The sequence below is a fragment of the Anser brachyrhynchus genome (assembly GCF_964034855.1).
Source record: "Anser brachyrhynchus genome assembly, chromosome: 4".
Taxonomy (NCBI): Eukaryota; Metazoa; Chordata; class Aves; order Anseriformes; family Anatidae; genus Anser; species Anser brachyrhynchus.
This window is the reverse complement of record NC_137698.1, coordinates 73,183,706-73,202,707: the sequence shown is the minus strand read 5'-3', so window position 1 is coordinate 73,202,707 and position 19,002 is coordinate 73,183,706. Positions and strand designations below refer to the sequence as shown.

Sequence of the window (19,002 nt, the reverse complement as noted above, 5' to 3'; positions counted from 1 at the left end):
CCTTCCAATCCCTACAATTCGGTGAAAAGCAGTGTGTGGTCCAAGTCTGGAGCTATATCGCCTCGTCTGTGCCCATACAGCTGAAATAAGGCAAGAAAACAGAGTATTCTCTCATCAGAACACATGACTCGTGTAGGTATTTACAGGTCACCGTCATTCTGTAAGATTCAGGCCCAGAGAGCTGCCTTTGTTTGCATTCATGCTCTTCATATGCTCATACATGATGCATAAAGACATGCAAATGCCTTGGGGGGGAGGGGTTACGTCATTAGCATGGTGGTTTAATTATGTTCTTTACCACAGTGGTCGCTTGTGTCACCTCAGGTCATTCAAGCAAGTTTTCCTGACGTATGTGTGTATACATACATCTGCCATTAAACAGAACCCGATGTTTCCAAGGGTCATAAAGGGTTTCGCACTGTTAAAAGAAAGAAAACACCGACTGCCTAGGAGTGACCGCTGGATACCAGGAGTGAAACTCTGGACTGAAAAAGCCCTGAGCAGCCCGGCCTGGTGTCCCAGCTGACCCCGCTCTGAGCACGAGGCTGGACTTCGTGCTCCAAGCAGAATTACCGGTGATTCACTGCTAGCTCACGTCAGGATCACGTCGCCTACATTACCAGTGCTTTAGCTGAGGTGTCGGATACTGGCCGTTGTATTGCAGAATTACGCCTGCATGTTCAATCTCCTTCCTTTTGGCCGCTTGCAGATCGTAGGAAACATCCTCTAATTTAAAATCCCTCCGCATATAATTGCGTCGCCTGGCTGCTGACATTTTGTTTGGCCACTCTCCTACAAGTTTGTTGGTTTATTTAATGAGTATCGGTTAATGGCAACTAAAATTTCATATCCTGCAGAAAAACGGTTGACACGCACCTGTGTTGTTTAAAATGTACATCCAGAGATTGTGTGTTGGTGAACTCCTAACAATTGAATGTGCAGAGCAGGCTGACTCGTAGGAAGAGCGGGTTTCTGGTCGTTTAAACATTAGGCTGCTGAAATTTATCTTGGCACGCAGCAATATTTGAACTGCCCCAAACGAAGGGCACGATAATATTTTAACAGGGGAAGGGATGGAAGTAAGATTTTCAGTCTTCAGTTTTAGTGACTTCAGAGATGACAATACTTGTCTTCACGTTCCCAGCAGGAGGCTGAGTTTAGAAAGCAGATTATTGTCTACGCTCCCAGGCTGCACAGTCAGCAGCTGCTCGTAGGAGAGGACGGAGAGGAGGGGAACCCTTGCCATTTATCAGCGGGCAGCAGAGTCTTCAGATTTGGCTGGCTGACACGAAAAGACGGCTGTCCCAGTCCTCAGGATTTGCTCTCATTCTCTCATAAATCATAGTAAAATAATTTTGCTGCCAGCTTGGTGTAAAAGCGGATCCCCGCTTTGTTTTTTTTGGTTAAAAGGTGGAACTTATGTGCTTCATTCTCCTCACACTTGGAATATTTGCTCAGTGAGCACAGGACCGGCTGGCTGCTGACTGTTTAATATTGTTAATTAGGTAGAGTTAACCCCAGGGTCTTTAAAATGTCAGCGCGTGGCTTGTTTGTCTTCAGCCCAAATGAATTTTTAATTCACTGCTAAGGTATTTAAATTTTCCAGCTAATTAAAACTCCCCGAAAAGTTGTTTGCAGGTGACACGTCAACGACAGTCTGAGTTAGAGCTAGAAACCAACAAATGAAACCAACTGCCGTGTATATAGCAGGAAATATAGCAGAAAATACAGCAGTACCAGCTTGGTGAGCTAAGGATGTAAAAGCAGGGAGGAAAAGACAGCCCAAAAACCTAGGAGAGGAGCAGCGCTAGTTCAGAAAGTCTTTCTCAGCATCCTGAAACATGAGCTGGAGGAAGGAAAAACCAAAGCTCTGTTAAGATGTCAACGCTCCTCAGCTTTGTACGAGCGCAGCCCTCGGAGCAGTTGGAAATAAATCTTTTTAGAGCCAGCATTTCAGCACAGAAACCCTTTGCCGGCTGCTTGGCTCCTTAGCTGCATCCCTTTTCTCTTCCAGGCCTTCGGCTAACTCCTCACCTGTGGGTCCTGGTCCTGCCCTGCTCCCCCTTGGCAGCCGTGCCCCGTCCCTCTCATTCCCGTTGCCTCTGCGCTTCTGCGTTCGCAGTTGCTTCGCTGTCGATTGTTCTGGAGGGGGTTGAATGGTGGTTTGAGACAATATTTTTACTTTCCTGAAACTACTCCAGGGTTTTGAGTTTTGGCAGCTGATGAGCTTAGCGTCTGCAGGGGACTCATCATCAGTTACCACTGGGGAATGTTAGGGATTGATTTAACTCAGCCCATGAGCAGTAGGAAATGACAGACTGGTGACAGCCTCCCCGGCAGTTGGTGCTGCAAATAGTTTAGCTGTGAGCCTAGACTTAATCGTTGCTAGGTGCTTCCCAGCCGGAGGAGGCAGAGTGTCCCTCGGCTGGAAGATACTGGGGAGAATCGCAGGGACCAGGTGGAGAGGGGACTGCGGCTCTCAACCAAAACCAACTGACCAAAACAACAAAAAGAACCTGTTTTCTAGCTAAAAAGAACCTATTTTCTAACTAAAAAGAATCTGTTTTCTAACTAAAAAGGACCTGTTTTCTAACTAAAATACACAGGGTTGCTCTTCAAACCCCCTAGCTCCTAGCTCCCAGCTCTTCCTCCCATCCCGCGCTCTGTGTACGCTTAAGCTGCTGACTTGAAACAAAAAGTGGAGAGATCAGGCAGCTTCTTGTAATGTGTGACCGAAGAAAAGGGTCTTTGTGAAGCTCTTGAAAAAGAAGAAAAGTGCGGCCTGGCGGTGGGTTTTCAGCGCTCCAGGAGAGCCTGCCTCTGGTCCTGCTGGCAGGTGCCGTGAAGTGTGCTTTTTATTGAAAGTCCTTTGGCTCTGCCAACTGCAGCAACAAAGCCGCTCTCCCTTCTGTTTTTGCCAAGGGGAAGGGATTCATCTTGTTGATGCTGCGCCACGGCCACCGTCTCGTTAGGGAGACCGACCCTTGCTCTGTCGAGGGGGGAGTTTACAAAACCGCAGTGACTGAAGGAGAGGGCAGAGCTACAGCCCTCCCACAAGCTCCGTCCCTTGTTCCTCCGGTACGTTCTGTCCGAGCTCGCTTCAGATCACACCGAGCTGCTGAAATCCCTTTGTTTTCAACTGAGCAGCAGAGCTGGTGCAGCCCACCCTTTCCCCCTTTAGTCTTTACCACACCACATAAAAAGTACAAAGAATAAATAGAGTGTCTAGAAGCCTGTAAGGGCTTAGTTGTTGGGCAGCTACTTGTGCACTCTCTCCACTGTTCCCCTTTCCAGAAAATAAAATGAGGCTGTTGTAGAAGAAAAGTGTTGTGACGTTCTCAAGGTGGCCATCGCAGCTGCAAAAACAGAGGGGCTGAACCTGCGTCTGGGATGCCCAAGCTGGTTAGGATAAGGAAGGGGAAAATAGAGGAAAAGCATAGCATTTTTCTTTCTTTTCTAGAGTGGTTGGCATTTTTTTTTCCTTTGTAATTCGTATCAGCATGCAGAGAACCCCCTAAATGTTTTTTAACAGTTCTGAGGAGCATGACCATTGAAATGCTTTCTGCAGGTCAATATTAATGCGTCTTCGTAAAATTCAATTTTATGCCTTAGTACAGAATTACTTAAGCATATGCACTCTGGGGGGTTGTCAGTATTTTTAAAATTAAGCCCTGCTATTTCTGTGTTTATGTGTATGAGTTGGCAATTTTAATGCAAATTACGGTTTCTTAAAATAACTGAACCTACAGAGGCGACGGTGAGCTGCTTTCAGAGGAGAGCCTTCATCTCAAAGACCAGGTGTGTTGCGAAGCTGCCGAAATCGCCTCTTTACAGCCTTTCTCACGCTTCTTGTGCGGACTGGGGTTATTATTTGCAGAGCATCTCAACGTGGACCTATAAACACCACAGGTGTGAAGCACAGCGACAACATACATGTTTTCCAGGAGGTGCACTGCTCGCCCTTGGCTCTGTGGGGTGTGCTGCCTCCCCTGGGCTCCAGTCTCAAGGTGAGGGTGCCATGGGCGCAGGGGGATTTGGCCTGGAGGCAACCCGCAGGCCCCACAGCGGGGGTGGCAGCGGGCCACCAGCACCTCAGCCAACCCTTCCCGTTCTGTTACCTCCAAGCTACCCAAGCGCTCCGCTCGGTTACAGCTAGATAAACGCTTGTAGCTAATAAAAAGCCCCCATCTGGGCTTTAACTCGCCCAACCAAAGCCATCACGCTCCCGTTTTGCCCTTCCCCTTTATTTATTCAGCTCTAAACTCGCCGCCTAGGGCGGCCTCAGCCCCGCGGCACCCGAGGCACCGCAGCCCGGGCTCGGCGGGCGCGGCCGCCCCGCGGCGCTCGGCGGGGGCTCCCCGCGGCCCCGGGGGAGGGAAAGGGGAGGGAAGGGGAAGGAAGGGGCTGGAAGGGGAGGCCCCCAGCCGTCCCCGCCCGCCGCCGTGCCCTCCCCGCACGTCACTTGTTATGTCTCCGCCGGCGGCCGCGGCTCCGCCGGGGCGGGGACAGCGGCGGGAGGGAGGCCGGGGGCCCGCAGCCCTCAACGCCCCGCGGCCGCCGGCTGCCGCCCCCTTCCCTCGCCCCGTTCCCCCCTCGTCTTCCTCCTCTTCCTCCTCCTCCTCCTTCCCCAGCCCCAGCCCGCCGGGAAGATGTGGCTGAAGCTGTGCTTCTTGCTGCTGTATTTCCTGGTGCTCTTCGTCCTGGCCAGGGTGTTCGAGGCCGTGGTGTGGTACGAGACGGGCTTCTTCGCCACGCAGCTGGTGGACCCGGTGGCGCTGAGCTTCAGGAAGCTGCGCACCATCCTGGAGTGCCGGGGGCTGGGCCACTCGGGGCTGCCCGAGAAGAAGGATGTCCGGGAGCTGGTGGAGAAGTCAGGTAGGGCCTCCTTCTCCTTCCCTCCGGCCTCCCTCCTTTCCCTCCTGCCTCCTTCTTGCCACCCTGCCTCCCTCCTCCCTTCCCTCCTGCCTCCCTCCTTCCTTCCTTCCTTCCCTCCTGCCTCCTTCCCTCTCTCCTTTCCCCTCCTGTCTCCTTTCCTCCTTCCCTCCCTCCTGCCTCCAGGCCTCAGGCGGCCACGAAGCCTCCGCCGCCTGCGGTGCAGGCACAGCCCCAGGGGCTCCGGCCAAGGGCATCAGGGCACGGCGCCTGCAACCGGGGGCTCGAAGCCGAGCCCGTGTATAAAAATACCTCTATTTATGCGTTTTCACCGCTCTTTGCCACATCACTGCACCCAGGGAGAGGCCCGGCGTGACCCCCGCCTGGGCCGCTAGCCCCAAACTCCGGCGCACGGCGAGATGTCACAGCGGGTAAATGGAGGAAGGCTCGGGGAAGCTCCGGGCTCGTGACGTGAAAAAGCTCCGCGGCGTTTGAAACGCTGATAACGCCGCACGCCGAGCAGGGAGAAGGCCTCCGCCAGGCTGCCAAGAAATGGTTTCTTCCCCCCCCCCACCCCCGGGGGGAAAGGGTTTTTTCTGATCAGCGAGCTCGGCCTGGCTGTGGGTGGTGTGGGTCGCAACGTTAGGTTGTGTTTCGCGGTTGAAAGCGAGTGTCATCTGCTGTGAAGAACGAGGAGGAAAGGATCCAAATATATGCAGGCTCGTGGGTTACTATTTACAGCTGCGGCCGGCTTTTTCTGCGTGCTCCTTTCCCTCCCGGCTCGCTCGTTTTCTTCCAGGTCTTGCTGTCAGGGTGGGCGCTGAGGGAAGCGGTGCTGCTGTAGGTGAGGAGCAGGAGAGATGGGCGCCGAGGAAGGCAGAGGTTTTGTAGAAGAGGAGCAGAAGTAGATCCTGCGTACTAAAGATGGCTTGGGAAAAGGCAGGGAAGCGTTTCAGAAGTTGGCAAAAAGCAGGTGAAAGAGGTGGGCTTTTGGGGGTTGCCGAGTAGCGAGGGATGAGGAAGGATAAAGGTGGGCAGAGCTGCCGAAATGCCTTGAAAGTACGGCTCTTGGCGTGGGGCAGGCAGAGGGAGATGGCCCAAAGAGCTCAGGAGATGGGGCTGATGTAATAACCGTAGTGCCAGCCAAGCAGGAAAGCGTGAGTAGCTGCTGTTAAATCGATGATCAAAGGGCTGCCGATAGAGGAAAGAGAAACGTGCTGGTGCTCTGGGCAGGCAGCAAGGGGACTCGAAAGTCCAGACAGAAAAAGAGAAGGATTTGGATGAATATAGGCAGTGCCATAACCCTAAAATGGTAGCTCGTTTTAATAATTGATATTAATGCTGGACACTTAAATCTAATTTGCTTTTATTGTTCATTGTTTATTTATGTTGTTTATTCACTTTGCTGCTTCCACAGTAAAAACCATTAGGCAGTTTCATTTTTGTTTCCAGTCACTTTCACTCCCTGGCTGTCACGTACTTCCATGATGTCATTATGTTTGGGCTGCAAATGCTGCAGGGAAGTGTTTAACTCCAAACAAACTGTATTAACTGACTTCTTGAAATGTCATGGAAACAGTTCTAGTACCGATAGGCTTTGCAGGTTTTTTTTTTCTATAATTTTAAGTTGTATGTAACGTCAAGTATTTAATGTAAATTTTAAGTTCTGTGAATACTTTTTGAAAGCTCTCGAGGGTTTCCCCTGTAATGCAACACTTTTTATTTTTGAGCATTTTGTAGGAAACAGCCTCTTTGAACAAGACTTCATTTCTTCAAGATTAATAGATTAGTTACCAAAATGCTGGTTGTCATTAACGGTGTTTGTAAGGGCTGTGAAACAAAGCATGGGAAGGAAATGAGATTATGGAGGAAATATCAGAACGATTTTACCATGAGCTACTTCTGTCACTAGGACGGAGCTGACGGGAAATTTTTTGCAACTTTGCAAACAGAATCCAGCAGCTAAATTGTTCTGTGTTAGATTTTTCCTTGCGATGGGACAACCAACGCGTCTTTCAGTACAAAATTATTGATTGAAATTCTGGAAGTCTGCTTGAGTTATCAGCGTTAAGAATTTGCTTGCTGCAAAATTATTGTCCTGTGAAACGAAAGCAAAGATACATGAATTAAAATTGCTGTCTGCCACTGAAATACTGTTATTTTCAGGTAGCGAGGCTTAGAGGATGTTCATTTACTCTTTGTGTGCTCGGTTGTGTGTGTGGTACATCTGTGTAACCAGAAGCGAAGTCAAATTGTTCACAGTCACGTTGCTGTGGATAGAATTAAAATAACTTTATAGTAAAGTTCAGTTGCCTTCGTACTGAAAAGGGTTTTGAGAAATTATTTTAAGTATCTCTAGAGAAACTGCTACTTTCTGAGATAAAATTGCCGTTAGTGGTAGGATTTGTCATTATTAAATCATCTTTCATAAGCGGCGTTTTAACTGCATTTCTCCAACTGTCTCTTTTTCAGGTGACCTTATGGAAGGAGAGCTTTATTCTGCTCTCAAGGAGGAAGAGGCCTCTGAATCAGTTTCAAGTACAAACTTCAGCGGCGAAATGCACTTCTATGAGCTCGTAGAAGATACGAAAGATGGGATCTGGCTGGTACAGGTACAGAAATTCTATCATTTGTTTTTATGCATTTATCACGTTCAATATATGTCTGGAAGGAGGAGTTTATGGGGGTGGTTAACTAGCAGGAAAAGTGGGCAACAGAGAGGTGGAGGCAAAGATGGATGATACCAGGAAGATCATAAGGAGCAAATCTGTTCTAAAAACCAAGCAAGGCTGGAAGTGACCGGGTTCCTACACAGAGAAGAAGAAAACCTGTTGTTCTGTGGACTGCTTTCTGAAAGCCAGGTACTTTACAACCAGAAAACAAACAAAGCAGCACACGCTTAACTCCATGAACTATGCAGGTACTTGGCCCTCGTTTGTGTGTTACATGAAGTAGGTGCACTAAGGATAGATGCTCCCAGCTGGCACAGGAGGGGTTCCTCTGGTTTCGCTCTTCTTTTGGTTTCTCCATGCTCAGCCCCAACTGGTTTAAGCGTCCGATTATCTCAGGGGCTTAGAGCACTTCTACAACCTCTCTTACCTCTTCGCGAAGGCAAGATCTGTGTGCTACTTCCCAGGCCAGCAGGCTGTTTGCACAACGTGTCCTGGTGGCTTGAAGTTTGCCTTTCCCCAAACCTTGTGGACTCGCTGATTTATGGCATGCTTCACTAGGGCTGCTTGAGAATGAGAGAACATTTGGGGGGGGGAGTGGGGGAGAGGAGACACGGACTTCTGCGGATGGGGTTCTGAAACAATTTATCATCACTGCTGAGAACATACGAGAACATAAGATGAGTAATCCAGGCCAAAATGTAAAAACTACTTTTCTTCATCAACTTCTCCATTGATAAGAGACTTTGTTTAGGCAAAAGGTCACTGCTACTGGCCGCATCAGGCGACCAGAATTCTCCACCAGACCATTCATTGTTTAGTTGAGAGCTCTACTTCCTGGATTTAATGGTTTGTCTGGTCTCCTCTCTTCATGTTTTCTGTTTAAATAGATTTTCAGGATTTAATGACTTGCTGGTACTAGAGCTGCATCATTAACCACATCAGAGCTCACCCTAAAATAGATAACAAGAGGACAGACAACCTTCATGGTCGAAATGGCATTTGTATTTTGGAAAAGATCATTGAGACTAAATTTCAGGCTTAAAGCATACAGAAGGGGATTCTTAAAGCAGAGAGAAGGTGTTGAAAGGAAATTTAGTTAACGTCTCCCAGCTTGCTGACAAATACATTTACAAATATACTATGAAAAACCTCCTCTCTTCTCAATACTGTTCACAGGAGTAAAATATGGCACTTCTCTGTTGTCAGTTGTTTGCAGAATTTTAATCATAACATATTTTCAGCTAGCTTTATAATAGCCAATCCAACAGGCTGCATTTTGATATCTCAAGTGTGATAAATGTTGTCATCGTTCTGGAAATATTTGAACAGCTATTCACTTGGTCACAATAGCTGTGGAAAAAAAAATACTGGAATTTACTGAATAATTTACTTGGTGAACGCTATTTGTCTCTTTGTCGACAATAAAAACCACTAAAGATATCAAATTTCTTCTTTTCATTCTTGCCTTCACTCAAGTTTTCATCGCTGAGTTTTCGTTTGTTCCCTTCCCTACCCGAACTTCTCTCCTGCAGTAGATTCTTCGTGTCCTTTCATGGATCTTTGCCTGCTCTTTTCACGTTCCTCTCCTCTGCAAAGCTTTTTTTATCATCGCTTATCCACTTCTGACTCCGGATTGCTGTCCTCTGTCACTCTCCTTTACCATGAGGCATGCCATGGAAGCTTCACAGCTAACGAGCTCGGTGCTTAGCCAGGGGACAGTATGAGAGGAGGATGCCTCACGTTGCGGTTCAGTGAGCGCAGAGCCTTCGTTCCCCTGCTCTGTTGCTGCTGGCTGGGAAGCAGAAAGGAGCTCCAGCTTTCAGGATCCTGGCTGGGGATCTGTTCCACACGGGCTGCGAAAGCAGTGGAGGGAGAGGATGAGTTCTGGCTCGGCCGGTGCAGTGGTGGTTGGTTGAGGTGGTGTTGAAGGTTTCACGACGCTATATCAGAACGTGGAGGCTGGGAAGATGATTTTTGTTTTCCAGCGCGTGTAAATGAAATTTCTGGGGTGGCACAAGCTGATGGTGTGATGGCAAACACTGTCTGCAGAGAATCAAAGAAAAAAGAGGAAACTACAATTATTTCCTGATATGTTTGACAAAATCAGAAGCGAATTTACCATTTAGAGCCAGGAAGGTGGATTTCTTGGAGAAAGTTGAAGTCCATACACAAGTCAACAGAGTGTTTTGTGGCTGTGTTTCTTTCTCTGGAAGTCCCCAAGCAAAGCAGCCAGGTTCGGTGGTGATTTGTTTACCCACGTAGCTGTTCACGAGTCCTGTATGGAGCTTCCACAGACAGCAGCAAGTTCTCTCTCCTATTAGCTCATGATCTCAACGCTTTTCCTTTTATGTTTTTCGTCTTGCTTGCCAGCTGCCGTTACGCGCTTCTCTGGCTGGCAAGGAGAATGAGTGGTGGTTGCTGGAGCAGGGGCTGGTGCTGCTTGGCCTGGTGCTAGAGGAGTAATACAGAGCACTGGCTTTTTTACGCTCTGCTGTGGCTTATGTCCGGGGCTAGTCTCTGGAAGCGACATCCGACAATGTCATAGCCATTGTGGCTTTTTAAAAACGTACAATAAATGATCTACAGATAAAAATCCTCTTTGAGTGAAGTTAAAATCTAAATTTAGGTATGTTCTTTAAAAAACAGTCCTTGTTGTAACATGGCAGTAGAGAGAAACAAAGGGAACTTTATTCCTGGCTTTGAAGCAGCAGGACAAACACCTTCAGCATGTCTGGAAGAGGTGCAAAAGGGATGTAAAATCACAGAATCATCTTGGTTGGAAAGGACCTTAAAGATCACCATGTCCAAGCATCGGCCTGACCTGCTGAGTCCCAGCACTAAACCATGCCCTTAGTGCCACGTCCACACATCTCTTGAGACCCAGTCTGATCTGCACCTGAGCTTCTTGTTCAGGCGGTATAATCGCAGAGCGAGGGATGTTTGTGCAGGGGACAATGTAGATTTTTGCTTGTGTAGAGGAGTTTTCATATTTGCCTTTTCAAATGTGCCAGGTGACTGGCTGTTCTTGTTAGAGGGAACTTAAGTGGAAGCACTTAGCTAATTTCTAATACGTTGTTCAGTATTTGTGCTGTTTCCAGTAGCCCTTCAGGACCATTTACCACAGGATACCCAATTTTAACTTTCAGTAGCCTTCTTGAGTCATCTTACCCAGCCAACGGTGTAGAATACCCTCAGCTAAAACATAACAGTTCTCAGATTGCCTTCATATGTTTGTTAATTGATTATGGCAGCTCATTCATTTTCAGCCTCTGTTCAGAACACCCCACCTTCCTTGAAAAACACATAATTATGAGGTAGTTAATTTTTGCATGCCACAATGGATTTAGTCTTCCATCTTTGCCCATTTTGATCAAATTTCTCATAGTCTTTCTCAGAAGAGAAAAGTTAAAAATAATAATAAAAAATCAGACACCTTTAATCCATATGGATGGATTCTGAGCCAGTTGTGAGTCCTTGGGACAGAGTGGCTGTGGAAATGGTTCCATCAGCACAATGCAGAGTAATAATCAGCGTGTGAAGTGTTTCACAATGAGTAAAGGTGCAGAGAGTCAAGCAGAAAGTATTGATGTTATCTTGAGTAACATAAAGGGGCCTTTTCCCATGCTTCTAATAAAGAACACACCAGTTCACTTTTAATTAGATGTATTTCTAAATGTGGATTGTCCCAGTATTTCTGCTTCTGTTTTGTCCGTGGAAGGGTAGAGATATAACAGTTAATTACAAAAGGTTTTGTGAAAAATACATAGGAAGTTTAATAGACGAATGCTTTTTTTTATATCTTTGTGGATACGAAGTCTTTCAGGGAGTGCATGGACTCTTTACAGCGATATGAAGCTTCCTCTGCTCATTTACCCTCTGCAGGCACCTTGGAAGAGTTCCTGGGCCTCCAGGGGTCTGGATATCTCCAACTGGAAACTGCTGAACCGGCCTGACAGCTCTCACACACACACAGCCCTACCAGTTCGTTAAATAAGTTAGAAATGAGTTTTGCTTTTGGCGAAATCAGGCAGGTTTTTCCAACTGGGATAGCTGTAGCGCTTCGTGCAGAGACCGACGTGCTGAGGCTGGGCGAGGGCTGGCTGCTCCTGGGAGGATTACCTGCATGTGTTTGTGTGCAGCGGGTAATGGTGCCTCTTCCCTCCCAGGTTTTGTTCTTCCTGATGATTTCAGCCTTGTTACAATTCCCTAGTGCCCGGTCCTGATGAGCACTTGGAGCTCTCCTTGTGGCCAAGCTCGAAAACCGAGTTTTGACTATTTGTGTGAACCAAGTTTTGACTGTTTGCGTGCATTCAGAATTTTGTGTGCTCTTAGGATGAGCAGGTGTGCCTGACACCTGGTGTCCTGGCTGAGTTCCAGCTTGGATAATGTCGGAGCTTCCCTTGGTGCTTTCACTTGGATACAGTTTTCTCTTCCTTTAATGGCACGTACTCGCATCCCATAATGGCTGAGAGATGCTGCCAAGGTGAATATTTTTCCATCACAGAAAAAAAAATAAATTAAAAAACGCATGTGCATCACGTAGCTCCGAGCTTCTGTTGTACTGTAACGATCTCACAATTCTGCCTTTCTGATTTGATTTCTTCTTTTTAGCGTTCCCGTCTCTGGTGCCACGTAACAAACACAAATAGCACGGCACTTAATCAAACCAGTGAGGCACGAGGGTTGTTAAATGTGCAAAGCAAATAAATCGTCGGGATGTTTTTGCTGTTACTGAGGTTGCTTTAGGTTTCTGAGACCATGAGACCGGGTAACAACTAGTTTTAAGGACTGATTTTTGGAATGTCCTCTTTAAAAAGCTGCTTGTCAAAAGCGTTCAGGTTCCATGTGAAATTACCCTTGCGTGTGCTGTGGTTTGCAAAGTGCTCAGGTTGCTGCAAGTTGTTGAGGTGGAAGCAACTTGTTAAAGAGTGTTGTGTTCATTCCAGGGCAAAGTCTTGTGTGTGGTACATGGCAAGGATTATTCCCCATTTAAAAAACACTGTTTAATCCTATTTAGTGTCTTTGATATCAGGGTGTGTAGAAGCTCTTTCTTCCATCACGTGGCAGTAATTCTTATACATCAAGTGGTTAGTACGTTTCTGTCTCCTGTATGACTTCTCTATCAGAGGAGGAAGAGACAATAACTGAAGGAACTAGAATCGATTAAAGAAATGAGAGTTGGAATACCACGAAGTGTTGTTAGCTCTTCGTTTTGCCAATCTGACTCGAATTCTCGAGCCTTGTGATACTCAAACAGTCTCAGTCGTAAGCTTCAAGACTTACGGAGACCAATTCTTCTTATAATGACCCGCTTTGAAATCCCTACGTACCTGTCTAAAAGAGATTGAGCAAAATCTGATTTAAATGAGCAGAAAAATAGAAAAGTGCTCATATGAGGCTGTTACCATGTTGTGCTCAAATACTGCTGGGGCACCAGAAGAGGAATCCGTCTTTGCGTATTGTTAGAGCAAGCTCTTCAACAGCAGCAATGTGCCCTTGAGTCTCTTCGATATCTACGTCTTTTTATGGCATTTTAAGAATACATTTCATAAAATAACTTATAAAAAGACTTAACAGTACCTGGGAAACTATGGTGCAGCTGCATCAGTGACAGTTACACAGTGGTCAGGGCGATATCTCTGCATCTACCTGAGAGGCTTTCGTTATGGATTAAGCAAGAGAGGCACGTTGCCCTATTTTTCAAAGCATTTATATGCTTCTTTTTCTGGGATATTTATTTTTAAAGCCTGTTTGCTGCTTTAGTGTCATAACTGTGGCTATTTTAACATATAGATCAAATTGATTTTAATAATTAGGTTCTTGATTGGCATCATTTGGGACTGTTCTGCCTAACTCGAAGTAAGGAGAGCTCTTCACTGTGAAAACTACCTATGCAAACACCTGTTGAAATCATTAGGATTTTAGTACTTTCAGTATTATATGTCCTTAGATTAGTTTTTTTTTTTTAACCTGTTGTGTCTGAAAGTCGCCTTTCCAGTTATTTTGATATGCAGTGGAAAATAAAGAAGAAAATTAGAATACATGGATAGATGGGGTTTGGGAAGTCTCCTTTATTTCTATTTGCTTAGCACATCTTGGTGGGATATCTTACCTGCAGTATGTCACAATATTGAGAATCTTCTGACCTTTTGGTGTATTTTCTGGTCCTCCCAAATCCACAGATGCAGTACAAAGAGACTTGTGTCAGAGATTTCACAGGAAGCTTGTGCATGGGTGCCCATTGAGAGCTTAACCTTCTCTCCAGTTCCTTCTTCCGTTCTAGTTCTTCCACTAAAACAGCATAAAATTCATACGTAGAGGAAGAACCAGAACTAGAAGTTCAGACCCAGTCCTCTGGCCTGGGTTGGGTGTACCTTAGGCAGCAAATCTATTCCGTGGTGTGGGATTGTGAAATGGCAGGGTTACTTTGATCCTATTGGATTCTCTTAGCCCGTTAAGATGATTAATGGATTAATTGGATTATCTCCATTGTATTATTTGTCACTCTGACAGTTGATATTTTGCAGAACGTGAAGGCAGCTAATAACGAGAGAAGCTTGAAGGGCTCGTGTTCCTGTAAATGTCAGAGTTGTTTCCCAGCAGTGCTAGTTAATCACCTAAAAGATACCTGAGTTTTGTTTTGTTTTGTTCTGGATGAGCTTTGTCTTGACTTCTTCAATATGAAATAAAGCATGTGACTGAAAGGGGCCGTCTTGATTAGCGACTTCACCTCTGCCAGACCGTGGAATATGTGTTTATAAAACACCTTGCTCTCTCCCTTAAATCATAAGTTGCCCGTGTGTAATACTCCTATCGACCGTTCCACTCTTCTTGGAAATCTATCTGGCTTTTGGCCTGAGAGTTTTCATGGCTAATTTGTTCTTATTGTGCTTAAATTGACGTTACCCTGTGGTTTCTGTGACTCCTAATGCCTGCCCCGCTCCTCCCGATACCTGAGATCAGTCAGCCGGTTTGTTTTTGTCAGGCCTAATATTTCCTAGGATTTGCTTATTTCGCAGCCAGTTAATATCGATGGCTTACAGTTCCTGTTGGATCAACTACGAGACCCGAGCTTTTCCTCTCGCCGTCGTTTCTAACTGATGAACTCCCCGAGTGTCCTGTTCATTATTGAATTCAATTTCATTTCTGACACTCTGCATTACGAGATTTGTGCAGCTCTTGCTGGACGGCATTATAATCCTCTTTTGTACCTAGACGTGCTTCCCAATTTTATGTCATCTACAAATGGCTTTGGGAGCCTTCAGCTTTCTGCAGGAAGGGCATTAATAGGAATATATGCTCAACCGATCGCCGAGATAAATCCATTAAGAAGCCTGTTACTACCTCTCTGGCATTTTGATATTTTCTTGCCTTAGCCAATTTCTGATTCACTTTCAGGTTTTTTTTTTTTTACACACTATAAAAATTTATCTCCAGCCCTCTAGAAAATTTTCCACGTGGCATAATGCTAGACCCTCTGCCAAGATTACGACGTTTCCTTTGTCTTGAAACTCGGTTCTTTTTCTCCAGGAGAAGATTGGTTTTTAACTCGCAGCTTAAGCAGGAATGATACAACTTCAGTAATTCCGTGCTGGAAGGGGATGGAAAATGTAATCATCTCTGTGCCTTTACGATTTGCCCTACAGTTTTGCATACCGTTGAGATCAAAGTAGTGGGATATTTTTTTTCATTCGCTCTTAAATATAGTTGCTCGCTCTCCGGTCAGAGCGTAAATTACCCTGACAGTGTTTTTATACAAAATCGTTGCAGGTGCATCTGTGGCTTTGTGTGCTGGGTGTATGACAGCTCGGTGACAGATAGCCTGCTTACTGATTTTAAGTGCATTAAGTTCTGCTTCCATCTTCAGGTGATAGGCTCTTTCCATACGCCTGCTGACCTGTCCATAGCCATCTCCTCATCATCTGAAAACTGAGCCAGAGCATTAATTTCACTTCTGAGACCCAAATTACCTTACGCTTCTACCTTCACTGTATCTCAAGCCTGTTTCTTTTTCCCATGTTCTGTTCTTATTCAGTTGGTTGAAAAGCTTTCTGGTGTAGCTTCTAATGTTTCTTTGCATAGTCTAACTTAAATTGCCCTTTGCCTTACTTGGTTTTTATTTCTTGCTTATCTTTCTTTGCTAGCTCTTCCTTTTTAATTAAATTTATTAATTTTTTTTATTCCTTGTAGATTCTGACTGGTTCTAACATATTTTTGGAAGTCTTTGCTAGGAAGAAATGCAGGATTTGACATCTTTTCCCCCCTTGCTTCAAATATAAAATCCTGATAGCTTTGCCACCTTGGACTTGAAGAACTTGCAGGCATCTCTTGCATTCCAGCTCCCGGTTTCCTCAATCGCAGCTTTTTTTTAAGTTACATTTCTTAGCTTACCAAAAATCACACTTCTTAAATAAAGCCTGTTACAAGTGTTTGCAAGTTATCTTTAATTTCAACCGAATTACACTGTGACTGCTTAACCTCCAGTTGCTTTCTCTGACCCCCCGCTTCCACAGAGACGATCGCTTTCCAAAATCCCTTGTCTGTGTGGTGCACTCCCAGTGCTGTAAGTGGGCGTTGTCTGCAACGAGCAGCTGCAATAGATGCCTCTTTTATTTTTTTAACTGTAATGACATAAAGCATGAGACCAAGACATTTTGCAAAGTGTGCAAAACCATAGTAAGGTTCTTGCTATCTAGTTACTAAACAAAAAGTGCCAGTTCTGGCCTCGTCTTGCAACATAAACAGCTTTCTCCAAGGGAAACAGGCTTTTTTGGAGGATGGGAATTCATCTGATTTTAAAAAACACAAAAAAATACAAATAGCCCAATAACTATGCTAGGTTTTTGCTGAGCTCACGCAGGGTTTGGGGAGCAACTGATCTCTCAGTAGTTGTTCCAAAGAGTAAGAGCTACCAACATTTTACTTGGATGCTTCCTAATAAAGCTTAATGACTCCTTTCCATGTCAGGCGCGTTTGTCATGCTGTAGTGGCTCTGAGGATATATTGATATAAGTGTCTTAAGGTGTCCTTAGGAATGTGGTCTCTTTGTTGAAGCATACAAAAGGAAGACATTTAAAATATCCACGGTAATCGCTTCAGTTACAGTTCAGTTTTAGGGGATGTAAAGGAGCCTCAGTGGTGCAGGAGGCTTCCCCAGCTGGTTATCTTGGTGCTTGAAGGTTACATTAAGCTAATCCCTGGGGAAGCAAAAAGCCTTTTCAGACTGACATGTACGTTTTGATAACAGCTTGAAGGACTGCTATCTAGATGTTCACCTGTGATTTCACTTAAACACGTTGGGCTCAGAGGAAGGGGAGTGTGATCTCCAACTGCAGTTTCACTTTGTTTCCCTATATAGGAGGTTGTGCTGAGTGAATCGGTACGTTTTTAGTTTCTGGGTGGATGCTGCTTACCACAAATCAGATAATTTTTTGAGCCTCAACAGCCAGACATGCTTTCCAGCTGTGTGTCTCAGCCTGTACGCAGAGAACTGTTAGTCGTGCTGCCAACATGACTTACCGAGGAATATTGACATTTCAGGTTATTAAGTCTGAGAACGATTGGGAGAAGTTTAATGGGGGGTAAACAAATACCTAACAAATGGAAATTTCAAAACTTAATTTAAAAACACATTTTCAAGTGGTTGCCAGTCAGTTTGCATAAGCACGTGAGGCATTTCTAAAATAGAAAGTGTGACTGCTGATGGAATAATGCATGATCGGTCATGTCATTCAGACTTACCTGCCAACTAAAGGCAGGCAGGTTTTTTTTTCTCCCCCCCCCTTCTCTGTACAGTTATAAGTCAGAGGATGGTGCTTATTCGTTGTCATTTGCATCTGTAGAAGCTTACGTCTAGGCAACCAGAAGTACTTTTTTAATGTACTAGGTTATAAGGAATTAGACCTTGGGATCTATCACAGTGAATTATCATCCTGAAGTTGCAGATGGGACATTTGGAGTTGGTGGAACAGTCACGTGAACTCACGGAGTGAGTCACTGGCAAAGGTGTAAAAAATAAAGATTTTTAGGCGTTATCTGGGAGTTTGATCATTAGTTTCTGCTGCTCAGAAGCGATTGTTGGCAGTCTAACCTGGTATCAAGTGCCGACATTATAACACGTTTTACTTGCTCTGAGACAAGATTTCTTTGGTATGCTGTAACTTTAATGGAGCGTAGCGATAAAATAATTGTCTTTTTTAACTGCAAAGAAGAGGAACCTGCAATACAATTTCCCTGTGTCTCTTACAATGAACCAGTTAACAATAGCTTTGTTGTTTTTCCAAAGTTTTTAAGTGTCGCTGATTTTATTATCTTAGCAGGTACTTAAAATGATGGTGCACTTTTGCCTTTCTGCAGAAACTGTCAGCTTCACTTTCCAGAAACACTTAGCGTGATTACCTGTTGTGTGTTCCTATTGTATGCCCTAAGGGAAGGGGAAAACAGTAGGAAGGGTGACCAGATGTTTAATTTTATAATATTTACTCTTTATTTTGGGAAGCAACCTTACTGTGATACTAAATGATTACCTCTTTTGTCACTAGGTCATAGCAAACGACAGAAGTCCACTGGTGGGTAAAGTCCACTGGGAGAAAATGGTGAAGAAAGTATCGAGATTCGGCATACGTACGGGCACTTTTAACTGTTCCAGTGACCCCAGGTATATTCTTAAAGGATTACCTAAATCCCCAGAACGTCTTAAGGCTTAGCCGTATTCTGGCAGCGGGGCTTCCTGCGTTGTAAAAGTAGCTGTGATAGAGGGTGGCTTTATTTGTGGTTTTTATCTCTGCTAAAGGCTGTTCTGAATATTGCATTATTTATCAACATCATCAGCACAGATCTGCAGCTTCCTGAAGCATCATGGGGAGGCGCGTGGTTAGACTCTGCAGAGCATAGTGCAGCAGTGGAAGGGAGTGAACAGGAGAATCTAGCCTTGTAGTCAAGGCAATCGGGGACAAGAGCTGTGCTTTCTTAGCACAAAGCTGAATATAGCCTGTACAGGAGAGCTGTATCAGTTGTAGAGTTGCTATCTTGCCATCTGGAAAGGGGAAACACAGGTTAGCGTGAACCTTGGAAGCGGTGCCTGCTTCTCAGGGTTGCTGACAAGCCCCGTTCCCTGACAAATACGCCTATGTTTATATATAAACCTGAACACGCCCTTTGACAACATACAGTGTGCTCTGCAAGACTCACTGATGTTTGCGTACGATTTGAAATGAGAAAGAAAAGCAGAGTCAAAGAAGCTATTCATAATTCTGTGCCATCGTAAGAGCAATTGTTTCTACCACATTTTGCTGGAAGCGTTTGCTTCACATGACAAGAAACCTTGTCTAGAATTCGAGTCATATGCGTGGATATGCGCGTGTGTTACATATCTTAATCCTAAACGTTTGCAGAAATCACGAAGTTAATCATGAGGGAAAATTGGTAGACTTCGCAGTGTTTAGCAAAATAATCTTGT

General features: G+C 45.2%; 1 protein-coding gene across 3 annotated transcripts in view; it reads left to right on the top strand.

Moving 5' to 3' along the window:
* The first annotated feature begins 4,438 nt into the window (after nucleotides 1–4,438).
* LOC308194849 (charged multivesicular body protein 3) overlaps nucleotides 4,439–19,002 on the top strand; it is a 29,978-nt gene continuing 15,414 nt past the window's right edge. Inside the window, exons 1-3 of one of the 3 annotated variants that reach the window (XM_080591347.1) lie at nucleotides 4,481–4,875; nucleotides 7,345–7,484; nucleotides 18,086–18,201. In XM_080591347.1, the coding sequence (XP_080447473.1) occupies nucleotides 4,650–4,875; nucleotides 7,345–7,484; nucleotides 18,086–18,201 (482 nt within the window). In that variant the 5' untranslated portion in view covers nucleotides 4,481–4,649. Of the gene's footprint in view, nucleotides 4,876–7,344; nucleotides 7,485–18,085; nucleotides 18,202–19,002 lie in introns of all 3 variants that reach the window. The other 2 variants (XM_080591349.1, XM_080591350.1) reach the window with 2 other exon arrangements.